The sequence below is a fragment of the Macaca nemestrina genome, chromosome 12 (genome assembly GCF_043159975.1).
Source record: "Macaca nemestrina isolate mMacNem1 chromosome 12, mMacNem.hap1, whole genome shotgun sequence".
Lineage (NCBI taxonomy): Eukaryota > Metazoa > Chordata > Mammalia > Primates > Cercopithecidae > Macaca > Macaca nemestrina.
In genome coordinates, this window is record NC_092136.1 from 103,129,375 (window position 1) to 103,144,692 (window position 15,318).

Genomic DNA, 15,318 nt, shown 5'->3' on the forward strand with positions numbered 1-15,318 from the left:
CCTGTATAGCATTTAATTTTTTTAGGACTATTTAAAGTCATTTTAGGTGTTGTATGACACATGAAAATGTAATAAAGTTGGTTCAAATCATGTTTTGAAATTATTTAGTTGCTTACTTCTTTGACAGTATTGTCGGAAACATTTACTTTAAATTAGCCAGAAACTTCAATTGATAATTTGAGGTATTATTAAACGATAATATAATTTTGGGTTACAGCTTTCATAGCAGCATTGACACACAATTTATCGTATTTATTAGTTGTGTTCTTATAATCTTGTGAGAAAAATAGAATAAAGGTAAGTTTTTGGTTAAATTTTAAAGTACTTGTTAAATATTATATATATGGTATTAAACTATGCACCTTAGGAGAGAGAGAGCTGGAAACGAGTAAAACTAATGTTTATAGAGAGCTTACCTTTTTGGAAAATACTTGCACATAGAGGAGGGAAAATAAACCAACATTTATACAAGATGGAATATAAGTGAACTAAGCAGTAAGTAGAATACTATACATATTTAGCAGAAAAAAAGACCACATATTTCTGTAGAGGAGTTGAAAATCATTGGTGAATCAGGTATTGTGAAAGGCATAATGAATGTATATGATTTCATGTAAAATACAAATACATATTAACTTTTTTGTTGCTATGTGTTCAGCTTATATCTTAGTTTTAGGCTTCATTTATTCCTTTAACAGATATTTGTTGAGCACTTGCTATGTGATAGGCCAAATGTGGACCTTTTAATACTGAAATGAATGTTATTATTAATGATGCTGGGACTGCTGGTATGAAGCAGGGTTGTGTTGGATAAACCAAGACATATAGTCTCATAGACATTGAGATAATACCATTGGTAAGAAACTCTTTATTCTGAAGGAGCTTACTTTGGGCTAATCTAATGTTATTTAATTGTTATCCTCTTTGATGTTTCAGTTTTTTTTTTCATATTAGACTGGATAGAAAATGTGAGAGCAGAGATTCAAGGCATCAGTGTCATTTGTTAATTGCTATGAAACAATGGCAGAAGATACGAATAAATGACAAAAATCATGAGCTCTTGTCAATTCTATAATAATATAAATTATTTTTACTATAATTTTTTATAATTATGTAAGGTATAATTTTGAATAAGATGTGAATATTATTTCACCAATTGGATTTTGGTGAAATAATTGGATTTTGCCCAGATAATGATGTGCTTTGCTAAAGGATTTATAGTTTGCTTTAGGAAGATCATTAAATTTTAATAGTGGCATGGGAATTTAGGTAGTTGGATTTTTGTAGGATGGAGAAAAAATATTTCTAAAGATGTGTATTACAGTTTAGATCAGTGCGTTTTAAACTCTAATGTGCATTTGAATCATTGAGGGATCTTACTAAAATGAAGATTTTTGCTTTAGTATGTCTGGAGAGGGATTTGGGATTTTACATTTCTAACAAACAGACTACTCTGAGTGGGAATGGTTTAGACCACTTTAGGCTATGTAGAGCCTATGTAGAGTAGGTTGTGTAGATATATAATTCTTACTTAGTTTATATTTATAATAAAATAGATGAAATTTGTTTTATAGAAAATGACATATATGTATATATACCTATATGCATGTGTGTTTGTATATTTATATCTGTGTGTTATATGTGATATCTGTGTATATACACACAGATATAACTGTTATTCACACATACACATAGTAAAGTAAAGCCACCTGTTGTATGCTAGCAGACAAAATATACATGTAGAATAATGTTTATTGGAGCAGAAATTTATTTTAAGGTAAATTGATAATTTCTTCCTAATAATTTATTTGTCTAATTCGTTTCAGTGATGAAGAGACAGATCTTAATTCTCTGATAAAATCTTGGTTGAGGAATCAGCCTGCCGAATATAGAAATAGTCTTGAAAATTGGATTGGAGATTATTTTGAAAAGGCTTTACAATGGGTTTTAAAGCAGGTAAATTAGCCATAATATTTCATAATTAATCGAGGTGAGAAGTATGATTAAGAGTGATCCTTATTTTAACTGCCTTGTGGTAGAACTCTGCTGGAATGTGGGGGTGAGGTGAGAGGTGGATTTTGTCACTGTTACTCCTCTATATCTCTTAGCATAACTATTGTATCTCTTAGCATAACCTTTTATTGTATTAGTCTTAAAACATTTTACTTCTTTCATAATACTTCACACTGCTTACCTAAAAATCTTGATTACTAGAATGTCTAATTTTTACTAGCAAAAACCATCTTGCTGCCACTTTTTTACTGATATGCCAATAAATACCTATATGTATGACATATGTATATATGATATATAGGTATTGATATACATATGTACACCTATATATACACACCTATATATACCAATAAATACCTATATGTGATATATATCCATGTATCCACATATATGCGATCTATATATCCATATATTCACATGTATGGATCTATAGATCCATATAGCCACATGTATGCGATCTATAGGTCCATATATCCACATGGATGCGATCTGTAGGTCCATATATCCACATGGATGCGATCTGTAGGTCCATATATCCCATATATCACATATATCATGTGATATATGTATATATCACATGCACATGATATATGTATATATTACATGTATGTGGTATATGTATATATCACATGTATATGGTATATGTATACATCATGTATGATATATATAAGGTTAAAAACAATATGAAGTTAACACTAAAGTAGAAAAGGGATGGTGAATTATTTGCAATTTATATTTAAAGAAAACATTGAACATCTAACATATGCGAAGCATAATACAAGAGAGACTTTGAGAGGTGAAGATTAACAAGATAATTCCTTTCCTTGAGAAGGGTTTATCTAATGGAGGAAAATGACATGCAAACAGATAATCACAATTCAGCAGGATGAAAAGAATATTGCTGTCATTTAGAAGAGGTTTAAAAGGAGATCACATTTGATTTTGAATTTGAAATGTGAAAAAAGTTTAGCATGCAAAGAAGACCATGGAAGGTGTTCAGATATTCTACATGTTTATGCCATTGCTTTTATGAAAAATGAAAACATATACAAAATAGAGGGTATAAATAGCAGTGAGTTTTTTGAAAGTATCTGATTGTGAATCTGAACTTGATTTAGAGGTCAATACTTTGGGATTGAACAAGATATAGAGAAATGATGGTTTGTTTTGGTTTTCTCAACCTTTTTCTTTCCTAACTTTGTAAGAATGAAAATGGAGGAATAGAGATTTGTGAGGAAGTGATGCAAGTGAGGTAGATTTTCCTGGAGGCCTAGGAAAGGGAACACTCCCATTAGCTGCTAGTCTGACTGAGCTGTCTCCTCCTTTGTGCTTCTGTAGCAACATACAGCATCTACCAACTGTATTATAATTGTCTGCTTACATTAAACTTTCAGCACCTTGAAGGCAAGGACCAAGCTTATCACACTCTTCATTGTATCCCCAGAACCAAGTATGATGTTAAGAGATAGCAAATGAGTGATAGTATTGTGCTTAATTATATACCTGATGCCTGCATCGTGACACTTTTTCATTAGATATGTTATTTCATTAGTATAAAACATTCAGAGCCTAACAAAGCTTTCCAACGCAGACACTTTGAGGTAATCTGTTCATAGATGTGTGAATGTTAGAATAGGAGTATCATATTGGATGGAATGTATTTATGTATATATAGGGGTTTGTGACTGTAGAAATGACAACACGATAAGATTATTAAATAATAGAGTGAATACCAAAGATTCGGTTAGGAAAAAAAAAAATGGCTTATGTTTTGAGGTCATATCGCTGTTTGTTTGTTTGTTTTATTTAAAGTGTTAAGGGTTCTTTTCTTTTTATCCTGTATTTTGTTCACCATGCACAGGTTCTGAGGTATACTACAATGAATTCTCTAGTCAAATGCTGAAATTGTATTTATAACTAGAACTTTGCTTTCTTCCTTTTTCTCTTCTTCAGCCTATGGGGTAAATCTTTGCTTTCTTTTATGAATTCAGCAAATAAGAAAATATAGAAGAAAATATGTACGTTTCCTTTATCTCACCTTTAAAATCTGGAACTCTTAGCATGAGTCTATCTAGATTTCTTTGTTTCTTCTCCCTTCTTCCTGCTCTTCCTGCTCTTCCTTCCATTTCTTCTTTCTCCCAAAAATACTTATTTTTTAAGCAGAGGGATCCTTTTAAAATATAAACTGGGTCATTTTACTCTATTATAAAAAACATATTAAAGACAAGGCAAATAAGGTTTTTACTCCTTACCATGTCTGATAAATTCTGCATTCTGGCCCTTGCCTATTTCTCTGACTTAAACACTGTTTCTTTGCTTACTTAGGCATAACTTCTTTTAGTTCCTTAACTGTGATGTTTTTCTTTGCATGTGCTATATTCTCTGCAAAAGCTTAGCCTTCAGTCTTAGCTTAAATGTCACCTGTTTTTAAAGAAGCTGTGAGCCATCAATCTGAGTTACTGTTTCTGACAATATTCTGTACTGCTGCCCTGTAGCTCTTACCACAATTTGTTAACCATTTCCTGTACTATGCTTGAGCTCCATGAACACAGGGACTCTGTTTATTCCAGCTTTTAATAAAACAAAACAAAAACAAACCTAGCACCACATACAGATCCTAATGCATGATTGGTTCTCAGTAAATATTTATGGAAAAACTGAGAGCCATTTTTTTCTTTAACTCTTTAACACTTATCAGGTGCCCCAGAGGGGCCTACAGATCAAACCATCTACACAGCACTTAAGTCCAGAAGTTCTATTTAAAAATTCTCTCAGAGAAAGCTCCATATGGTTTTTCATTTATGTCTGCTTTTTCTAACCTTTCTTTTCTAGTGCCATCAATCTAGTTCTTGCCTCTTGTTTTCTTTTTATCAGCAAGAGGAAATGAACATCTATTCTTTTTGGAACAATGCTCACTAACTTACCTTTTTAAAAAAATATTCTTCAGGTTTAGGAAGTAAATAAACCATGTATCTATTTGAGGACTGTAGCACTGATAGCTAGAAATACACAATTGTACTTTCAATTTTCAAAGTGTATACAAAAATTAAATGAAATCCAAACTTTCTACAGTTTGAATAGTGGAGTGAGTTTAAAAATGGTTATTGAAAAGATATGCGAACATCAGTCTGTATGGTTCTGTGTTTACTGGTTAATCTTTGCCTTTTGTCTGTCTGTATCATGGATTTTAATCAACAGAACGACTATGTGGTAGAAACAAGTTTGGTTGGGACTGTGATGAATGGTTTGTCACATCTACATGGTTGCAGAGATCATGACGAATTTATTATTAATCTCATAAGGGGACTTGGTGGAAATCTGAATATGAAATCACGTTTGGAATTTACCAAAGAGGTAATGCATATTTATAGCCTGTATTTAGTCAAAACTTTAACTTTTCATTAACTCTTACCTGCCAAAATACAATAATTTGTAACTATAAGATATGGAACATTTAAAATTTGAAATTATGTATTCAATTGAGTAATAATGTATTTATATGTGTGTATATATATATTCTTCTTTGAGTTATTTTATGATGTTTGATGATATTCTTAACATTTTATAAAATAATGTTTAATAAGTTAAAAGTTTGGACCATATATTTAAGTTAGACATTTTTGAACCTACTTGTCTATATTAATACTTATTTCATTCATTTAAAATGTTAGAATAGTTTAGTTTTTGTCATCCTTTTAACCAGAGCAGTTTTAGGAATTAGAAATACTAGGACGAATTAATTATTAATAAATATATTCTTTAATATATGTTAAAGTTGTATTACAGCCTAGTTGTTTATAAAGCTGAATTCTAAATAATAAGGGATTTTTTTTCCTTTTGGCCTCTACTGAGATTACTGGATATTTACTCCTTTGGGTTGGCTCTAACATTATTTTTCAGTCTTTTTTCTCATTTTGCTGCTGCTTTGTTGGTGTCACCTACTGCTTTCTCTATTCCGTTTCCCTTTCTGTGACTGTCCTGTTGCCTCTGTTGCCAGATGCTTTTCATTGTTACCACTCAGTGCCATACTATATGCTGCTTTTAAGCACATACTCTCTTGTCAAAGTTCAGAATAAATGTATTGAAGAGTAGCATTAAGGGCTAACTCTGCTTTATATCTGCGTAGATAACAGTTTTCAGTATTAAAAAGAAGAGTAGCAGGTGGAGAGCAGTGGTAGTGACACTGTAATGGACAGTACTAGAATATGGTAGAAATTAAGGGCTTTAGGATTTCTGCATTCTGTAATTTGTGATTTAATGTTAATAAGAACTCTATTAAAATGGAGTATATTTATACCTTAGTGTATAAATAAATATCCAGTAAGTCATTATCTCCTATATATACTTTAATTTACTTGCACAAATGATCATTTAGATAAAAAAAATTTGAGATAAAATGTTACATTAATGATAAAATGGGTATAGTGTATATAAACTTTTCTTGGAACTAAGATGATTTACTTTTGGGATATTTACTTGGAATATATCCCAAGAATATCTTGGAATATATCCCAAGAATGTCACACACTCTGGAGTATGTGAAAACTTATCACAATTTTTTCCTCTTAAGGTTTTTCACTGGGCACGAGAATCTCCTCCAGACTTTCACAAACCAATGGATACCTACTATGACTCTACCAGAGGTCGGTTAGCAACATATGCGCTTAAGAAGCCAGAAAACTTGACTGCTGATGATTTCAGTAATGGCTTAACTCTTCCAGTCATTCAGACTCCTGACATGCAACGAAGTCTAGATTATTTCAAACCATGGTTAAGTTCTAATACTAAACAGCCCTTCATTCTAGTAGGACCAGAAGGATGTGGCAAAGGGTAAGAAAAATATTGGCAAAGGTATATGTTGTGGATTTACTCCTGCCACCCCTAATTGATTTAATGGCTTTTGTTATGTTTCTTTTGGTTAAAGTAGCATTTACATTTTCATGGAAGATTCATTTTCTTTTCATTACTTGTAAAAATAAGAACTATGGGGAATAGCGTGTCCTTTTCTTTGCCAGATTATGTGATTTCTACTGGAAAGACAGCAATCTGAGAAGATACTCTTAAAAATAATCCATCCATATAATACAGCAAAAAAAAAAAAAAAGAAAAAAAAAGAAAAAGAATACCTTAGCTATACTCACATACCATTTGCTTTAGTTATAAAATTTTAAATTTGTAGTTAGATTTCTATGTAAAAGTAGCTTTTAATTCAGTGGAATTCAGCCTAGTTTTAGTGCATATGGAGCATAGTCTCCTGAAATAAAGGAAACATGGTTTATTATTTTCATATTTCTAGTGGGGGAGTAGTAATTTCAAAAATTGTATAAAATCATAGTAATTTTTTTTAAACTCATAGAACTTAAAATCTTTCCTTCAACTGTGGGGAAACAGGGTTGGTATATTTAATATATACTTTATCAAACTAGATTAATTGTGAGAACTTTGATTTTTTTTTGGCTGAAAACAGTCCTCACAATGCCTTAAAACATGAATTTATGTTATTTAGACTAGAAAATAGTCTGAAAGTTAGAAAGTTACTTTGATAGTTATGGAAGCCATATCTACATTTACCATTTTCCCTATCATTATACACATTTTAGAAACTGAAATATTTATGAGACAGACATTTCTTATTAAGTATAAAATGTACTTTGTTGATTGCATTTTTATCAAAGTCAGATGTCATGCATTTTTCGTAGGATGCTGCTCAGGTATGCATTTTCACAACTCCGATCCACTCAAATTGCTACAGTTCATTGTAGCGCACAAACCACTTCTCGACATCTCCTGCAGAAACTGAGCCAGACTTGTATGGTAATCAGTACTAATACTGGTCGTGTATACAGACCAAAAGACTGTGAAAGACTTGTTCTGTACTTAAAAGATATCAACCTACCCAAACTTGATAAATGGGGGACCAGTACTTTGGTAGCTTTCCTACAGCAGGTAAGTCATATCGCTTGAAGTGTTTTAATCTAATTGGAAACAATTTAATTTTATTCACTTTTCTTAGAAAATATGCATTCTTCATTTGGGGCCAGTTTTATCTAGCATTTGTCATGGAAATTAAACTCCTGAAATATTTCAGTCTTGTTCCAGTTCTTCTATGATTTTCCTTTCTTTAGAAGTTATATTACGTCAAGATGATATATGACAGGGAGAATAGAAACAACCTTCACTCTACATCTATTACTTGTCTTTTATTCCTAAAACAAGGAAGAAAACAAAAGCTGGACCTGGTAGTGGAGTTGGAGAAATTTTTGCTTCATGGTTTAAAGTATGCATTCTTCTGACAGCGGTTAGACTTGGTCATGTTTTTTTTCTGGCTGCTTTCACCCATTATTCTCCATTTTTGCCTGTGTAAGGATTTGAGATCACATATCCTGAATCAGTGTGGAATATATTTTTCTTTATGTTATTTACATCACATTGGAAACTTTAAATTCTTAGAGTTTATTATGATATAGGACCAAATTTAGGCTTATTATGTAACTGCAGAATATGATAAAATATTTACAGAAAAAAACCACATTTTCTCTCATATTTTTCCTGATACTTTCATTTTCTAGGCTAATTGCTACTCGATTTATAATATCATTGGATTTTAGTGTTTATTAGAGAGAAAAGCATTTTAAACACTAGGATAATTTAGCTAACATTCATAGAACACAGAGATTTGAACAGTATTTTTTTCAGTGATATAATAATTTCAGATACCTTTTAATCTTAAATTCTTGAGTTAGGTAGATAATGATTGCATTTAGAAACAATTGAAACTTTAGGCAAAAATATCCTTTATCATGATTAGGAAATCTTAGGCATAGAATGTTTAAAGTATATTTATTTTCAAATAGGTATTGACATATCAAGGATTTTATGATGAAAATTTGGAATGGGTTGGTCTAGAAAATATTCAAATTGTGGCTTCTATGTCAGCTGGAGGAAGACTGGGAAGACATAAACTTACTACCAGATTTACTTCCATTGTTCGTCTTTGTTCTATAGAGTATGTATCTTTGTGTTTCAAATTTTTTTTATTTGGGAAGATATCATATAGTTGAATTTTATTAAAAGTATTATAGTAATACTTTAAAATTTAGAATATAAAAATGGTCAAAGTTAAGCTCTGATATCTTTTCCTCCCCTTCTCAAAATATAGGCAATAATTTCAGATGATATAAACTTTAATCAAAGTATCTTATTTATGAGACATATAACAGGAAATAAAACAAGACTGTTTTGTGTAGCCTGTGTTCCAAAATGTCAGTCTCAGGAATCTGAATGGTGGATTTTAGATTTAAATATTTTATGCAGTTCATAAAACAAAAATACTATCAAATTTATGAAGATAACAAAAGGAGAATTTGAATCTGAACAAGGGAGAATTAGGTCATTTTAATGGCTGGTGGCATCACTGCTAATCATCTCCATGGTCCGTAATTGTTACAGAGACAATGGCAGTATCTCCTCTGTTTATATTTAATATACATTATATTATATTACAAATATTTGAATATGACAAAACCTTATGTGTATACTTTCGTGCTAATTGTACTCCATCAATTAACTTTTTTTTTCTAGAAATGTTCCTGCTGCCAGTTAAACCATACTGAAATATATTTTGGTTTGGTAGAAAGGGGTTGATTTTATTTGTTGTATTAGTTTTACTTTTATGGTTCTGAGGTGGATTAATGCCCTGTGTACAGGCCTTGTGTAATTCAAAAATGCTTTTCAAAGGAAAAATTTCCTTTTGGTCTTTTCTAAAGATCAGTGTTTTGTAAACAATTATGTTTTAACATAATTTCTTGGGCGTTCTCTAACACCTTCTGGTAGTTGACAATGGATATTTCAGGATATAATTTGGTTGAAATGAGAATGGATGGGGGCAATGAGCCTAGTCTTAGCCCCTGGGTAAGCTTTGGAGATATGTAGGTCTCAGAGCAGCACAGTTTGAAAATCACTGCTGTAACTTAACATTGAAATATTAATTTGAAATATTGATTTATTTCAGCTTTCTTCTTATATGCCCCCTTTTTTTTAGTTACCCAGAAAGAGAGCAGTTACAAACGATTTATGGAGCATATTTGGAACCAGTTCTACATAAAAATCTGAAGAATCATTCTATTTGGGGTTCTTCATCAAAAATTAATCTTTTAGCAGGATCTATGGTACAAGTGTATGAACAGGTAGATATGCATCTAAATTGTAGCTTTCATGTCTATTAGTATCATTCCTAAAGGTCTACTTTTAATTCTGACCTCTGTGTCGATACCCAGGCTTTACTTTCCTGTTTATAAGACTTTTCTAGTAGAGAGTAACTCTATGAAGACAGGTGCTGTGTGTGCCTTATTTGCTGTTGTATCCATGGCACAATTTCTAATAGGCACCCAATGTTTGTTGAATGAATGAATTTGTGGTGGATGGTTATTCTGCTGTCAGCTCAAATTTAGCATATTTAGAATTGAGTTTATCTGCTTTCCCAAAACAGATCTTCTTCCTGACTTCTATCAGTTTGTGTCTTCCAGGCTTCAAACCGGCCAGTAGTAGTCTTTGATGTTTCTTTTTTTCTTCCTGACTGGGAGGAAATGTCTAAAGTATTCTCCCTAGATAAAATGGGGAAGATAGTTGAAAGTAGGCATTGAGGATGCACAAAACATTTGTTGAGCCCCTTTTCTTGCCAGTGGTAGTCCTAGGGATGTAAAGATGACTTAGTTTCTTTTTACTGAAAGTTCACAGTCCAATGAGGGACTGAGTCATATAAATAAACGATTAATACAGTGTAATAAAGGTAGCAGTAACGGTATGTCTAACTTACAGAGATAGCACAGAGGAGGAGTAAATAACTTTGTTGTATGCGGTAGTTGTTAAGGAGGAGGTAAAGTTTGATCTGAGTTTTGAAAAGTTAATAGAAATTCACCAAGTAGCTGGAGGTGAAAGAATGTCTTCTTAGATAAAGGGAATAGCATGTACAAGTTATGGACATGTTTATGGAAGATGCTTTTTATAATATTGGAGTAGAAGTGGGGATAGATAAGTTTGAAAGCAAGAAATTCCTTTTTTTAAAAAAAATAAAGATGTTAGGTAATCAAGATCAGAATAAGAGTAATGGCTCTGTCCATAGAGAGGAAGGGACAGGCTTTTTACTGGTTGGTTGTATATTGAAGAGAGATACTTTGATTTGTTCAGTGACTTCTTGAACATAAATTGTTTTAATGGTTCCCAGCATTAAAAAATGGGTCTTACCTAGACCTGCGAGTACTTTGGAATTGCTACCATCATATTTAAAGGTTAGATTTGTTTTTATTGAATTCTCATGTTCAGCAGGGCTTTTTAGTCTTTTTTTTTTTTTTTTTTTTATGGCCATCTGTTGAAGCCTATGAACCCTGCTTAGAATATGCGTGTGTGTGTGTGTGTGTGTGTGTGTGTGTGTGTGTGTGTGTATATATATAGTTGTTTTTTTTTTTTTTTTTTTGAGACGAAGTCTTGCTTTGTTGCCCAGGTTGGAGTGCAGTGGCACGATCTCAGCTCACTGCAACCTCCACCTCCTTGGTTCAAGTGATTCTTCTGCCTTAGCCTCCCGAGTAGCTGCGACTACAAGCGTGTGCCACCACACCTGGCCAATTTTTGTATTTTTAGTAGAGACGGGCTTTCACCATCTTGGCCAGGCTGGTCTTGATTTCCTGACCTCGTGATCTGCCTGCCTCAGCCTCTGAAAGTGCTGGGATTACAGGCATGAGCCCCTGCGCCTGGCCAGAATAATGTTTTTAAGTGTATAAAATATAAAGATAATGAAGTCAATTATATTGAAATCCAGTTCCATCTACAGGTAGAAATTAGTATTCCTCTGAGTCTAAGGAGACTGACAAATTTATAACATGATTATATATTTAAGACAGTAGAAAGATTGTTTACTGTATTTTCTTTTTCAGGTGCGAGCCAAATTTACAGTTGATGATTATAGTCACTATTTCTTTACTCCTTGCATTCTTACCCAATGGGTTCTTGGCTTATTTAGATATGATTTAGAAGGAGGTGAGTTTTGCTGGTGTTTATCTGTGTGTGTGTGTGTGTGTGTGCATGCACATTTATTCTGTAGATTGTATTTGTAATAGATAAATGAGTATTATATCACAAATTATATTATTAAATAGAAATATTATTATTAAAATTATTATATTTCTTCTTCCAAACTATATATGATTGTCATTATTAAAACTTCCTTTTGGGAAAAATGAAATCATTATATTTGAGGCAAAGTGTATTTAGTATGCTTTCTGGAATTGTTTTTATTGAACAACTAGAGATGATAGTATTTAATGTTACCTTTAAGTAATCACAAACATGTACCGAGTAATTAACAAAATGAATTTTAACTTTTTTTCCTTTATTCCATTTATCTGATGCCAAAATTATGGTATGTAGATGCCTGCTATTTCTTTCTAATATTATGTTAAACAGATTATTTAAAAATCATTATATTACAATTAAATAAAATTTTGCCTTTTCTAGGATCCTCAAACCATCCACTAGATTATGTGTTAGAAATTGTAGCATATGAAGCGCGGCGCTTATTTCGTGACAAAATTGTTGGTGCAAAGGAACTTCATTTATTTGACATCATTTTAACATCAGTGTTTCAAGGAGATTGGGGCTCAGACGTATTAGACAATATGTCAGGTAATGTAATAGAGCTTATGCAAATATATAACTGTTACAAGGATTTCAGAAATATTTTTCTTACCCATAGCATGATTTTATAGGTCTAAACAAATAAACATTTTGAATAATTTTAATATTATTTTTTCCATAAGGTACTCTTCAGTCTTTTTTGCTGGATTTCAGTAATCATGTTTTAAACAAAATATAATGGCAGTAATTTTTTTCTTAGAAAAAAGGAGTTCAGGCCATACTGTTTTACGTTGGCAATGCAAGATTATTTTAATAAAAGTTTTTTTTTTTTTGAAAAACAGTTACATGTATATAAAACCTGAAGATCATTGGGAAAATTCATATTTGATTGTAATGACCTTTTGCCTAAGAGCAACGGCCATTCTTATTCCTGTCACTACCTATAATGCCATTAGCGTAGAACTTACATATGCTTGTTACTATCTTCATCTATTGTTATTGTAAAGAAAGCATAATACCATTCAGTCAAAGCTGCTGTGTTGCATTTGCAATGATTACTGTTTAATAACCACTTTGCATTTTGAAAACTACTGTGGGAGTAATGTATGTAATATGCAAGTCATCCTTGTGAAGAGGGTCTTTTGTTAAAAGAAGATTACAATATGGAAATATTTCCTAATAAAACTGTTGTCAGGCCACAAAATGTGCTTAGTTTTTCAGAGGATAAAGCTAGGCTTCAAAAATATTTTATATAATAAATATATTTTATACAATTACTTTTAATGGCAAAACCACAGTTACTTCTGCACCAACGTATACATTTGGTATATTGTACATTTCTAGATTTGATATTGGTCTGAGATCCATGAGTACCTATCCTAAAGGGAACTTTGAAGGTGGGAAAGATGTTTAAATTGACAGAAGGAATTTTCTAGGTGCTCCTGAGTTTTTGAATCAGGAAATGGGTTCAAGAGAAACTTCAAGAAGGATGAAATGCTGAGAAAGTCTGATCATATTAATAGTTCAGAATTTGCTTGACTTAGAGTGATGGTTTATGTCATTACGAGCTGTAGCTTGCATGGCTTAGTGTGGAGAGGCTTAGGTTCTTAAATGGTGCCATCTTTCTCTGTCTGAAAATTGAGTCAGTAGTGTCTCTTTTTGCAAAGAGAGTGGCAAATCCTTTGGGCATAAGATAGTATTGGCACCTAATTCGGTGTCTGAATCCTCTGAAAAGATTAGTATCTTTCAGAGTCTCCTATGTAAGACTCAATAAATAAAATATGTCTTTTTTTTTTTGGTATTTTTCTCTTCAGTGAAGGGTTTTCTTTTTTCTTTTTTTTGAGACAGAGTTTCATTCTTGTTGCCCAGTCTGGAGTGCAATAGCCCGATCTCAGCCCACTGCACCCTCCGCCTCCCGGGTTCAAGTGATTTTCCTGCCTCAGCCTCCTGAGTAGCTGGTATTACAGGCATGTGCCACCATTCCCAACTAATTTTGTGTATTTTTTAGTAGAGATGGGGCTTCTCCATGTTGGTCAGGCTGGTCTCGAACTCCCAACCTCAGGTGATGTGCCCACCTTGGTCTCCCAAAGTACTGGGATTACAGGTGTAAGCCACCACACCAGTGGGGTTTTCTTTTTAAAAAATACAGGTTTGACATATGTTAGATCTAGTCATATAGGATTTTCACATATTGAAAGATTAGCTTATTAAGAAAAATTTAATCTTGGAGGCGTAAAAATAAACTAGCTACATTCTTATCCTTAAGAAGATTGTAATCTAATGACAGAAACAGATATAAAAATCTTTGCTTACAATGATAACTATTGCTAGTGTGATTAGATACCACAAATGTTTGTGGAAGTAGATGGTTAAAATGATAATTACAGTGGAGTATAGAATGTTTTATAATTAATATAACTTTTCTGAATATGTTTGAGATAAATGCTGGATAGTAGGGTTCTAGAAGAGGTGGAGAATAATTCTGCTTTGAGGAAGTTACTTGGAACCGTTTTTTAAGGCTGGTCAATTGAAGCAGTGGGAGTAAAATTTTTTAAATTCAATTTTTTATTTTTGAGATAATTACAGAGTCACATGCAGTTATAAATATTAATACAGAGAGAACACATCTACCTTTTACCTGGTTTCCCTCAATGGTAATATCTGGCCAAATTATAGCACAGCATCACAGCCAGGATATTGACATTAATACAGTTTAGATACAGAACAGTTATATCACCACAGGATCTATAATGTTACCCTTTTGTAGCCATACTCACTTCTGTCCTATCTCCTGGAAACTACTAATCTGTTGTTTCTTTAATTTTGTGATTTCAAGAAAGTTATCTTGACTCAACCTATTTCTCTGGAGATACATGCCAATTGTTTTGTTTTGATAGTTCATTTCTTTTTATTGCTTTTTATTCCGTCATATGAATACACCACCATTTCTTTAACCCTTTATCTATTGAGAGACATCTGGGTTGTTTTCAGTTTTTGGCTATTAGGAATGAAGCTGCTATGAATATTCTTGTACAGGTTGTTGTGTGAACATAGATTTTCATTTTTCTGGAATAAATGATCAGGAATGCAATTGCAGGATTGTGTGGTACTTGCATGCTCAGTTTTTTAAGCAACTAAGAGGCTGTTTTTTATAGAGATATTGTTCCTCATCATTGC

The 15,318-nt window shown here is 32.3% G+C and overlaps 1 protein-coding gene across 4 annotated transcripts in view; it reads left to right on the plus strand.

Annotated features, from left to right (window-relative positions):
- The window catches only part of LOC105493700 (dynein cytoplasmic 2 heavy chain 1), a 361,100-nt gene that overhangs the window by 65,348 nt on the left and 280,434 nt on the right, over positions 1-15,318 (plus strand). For 3 of the 4 annotated variants that reach the window (XR_011611022.1, XM_011761557.3, XM_011761558.3), the window contains exons 40-47: positions 1,827-1,956; positions 5,212-5,367; positions 6,584-6,843; positions 7,713-7,959; positions 8,868-9,019; positions 10,055-10,199; positions 11,943-12,045; positions 12,523-12,690. Coding sequence is in view for 3 of the 4 variants with exons in the window: in XM_011761557.3 (XP_011759859.2) it covers positions 1,827-1,956; positions 5,212-5,367; positions 6,584-6,843; positions 7,713-7,959; positions 8,868-9,019; positions 10,055-10,199; positions 11,943-12,045; positions 12,523-12,690 (1,361 nt within the window). In the remaining variant the exon portion in view is untranslated. The remainder of the gene's footprint in view (positions 1-1,826; positions 1,957-5,211; positions 5,368-6,583; positions 6,844-7,712; positions 7,960-8,867; positions 9,020-10,054; positions 10,200-11,942; positions 12,046-12,522; positions 12,691-15,318) is intronic. The other variant, XM_071075514.1, reaches the window with a different exon arrangement.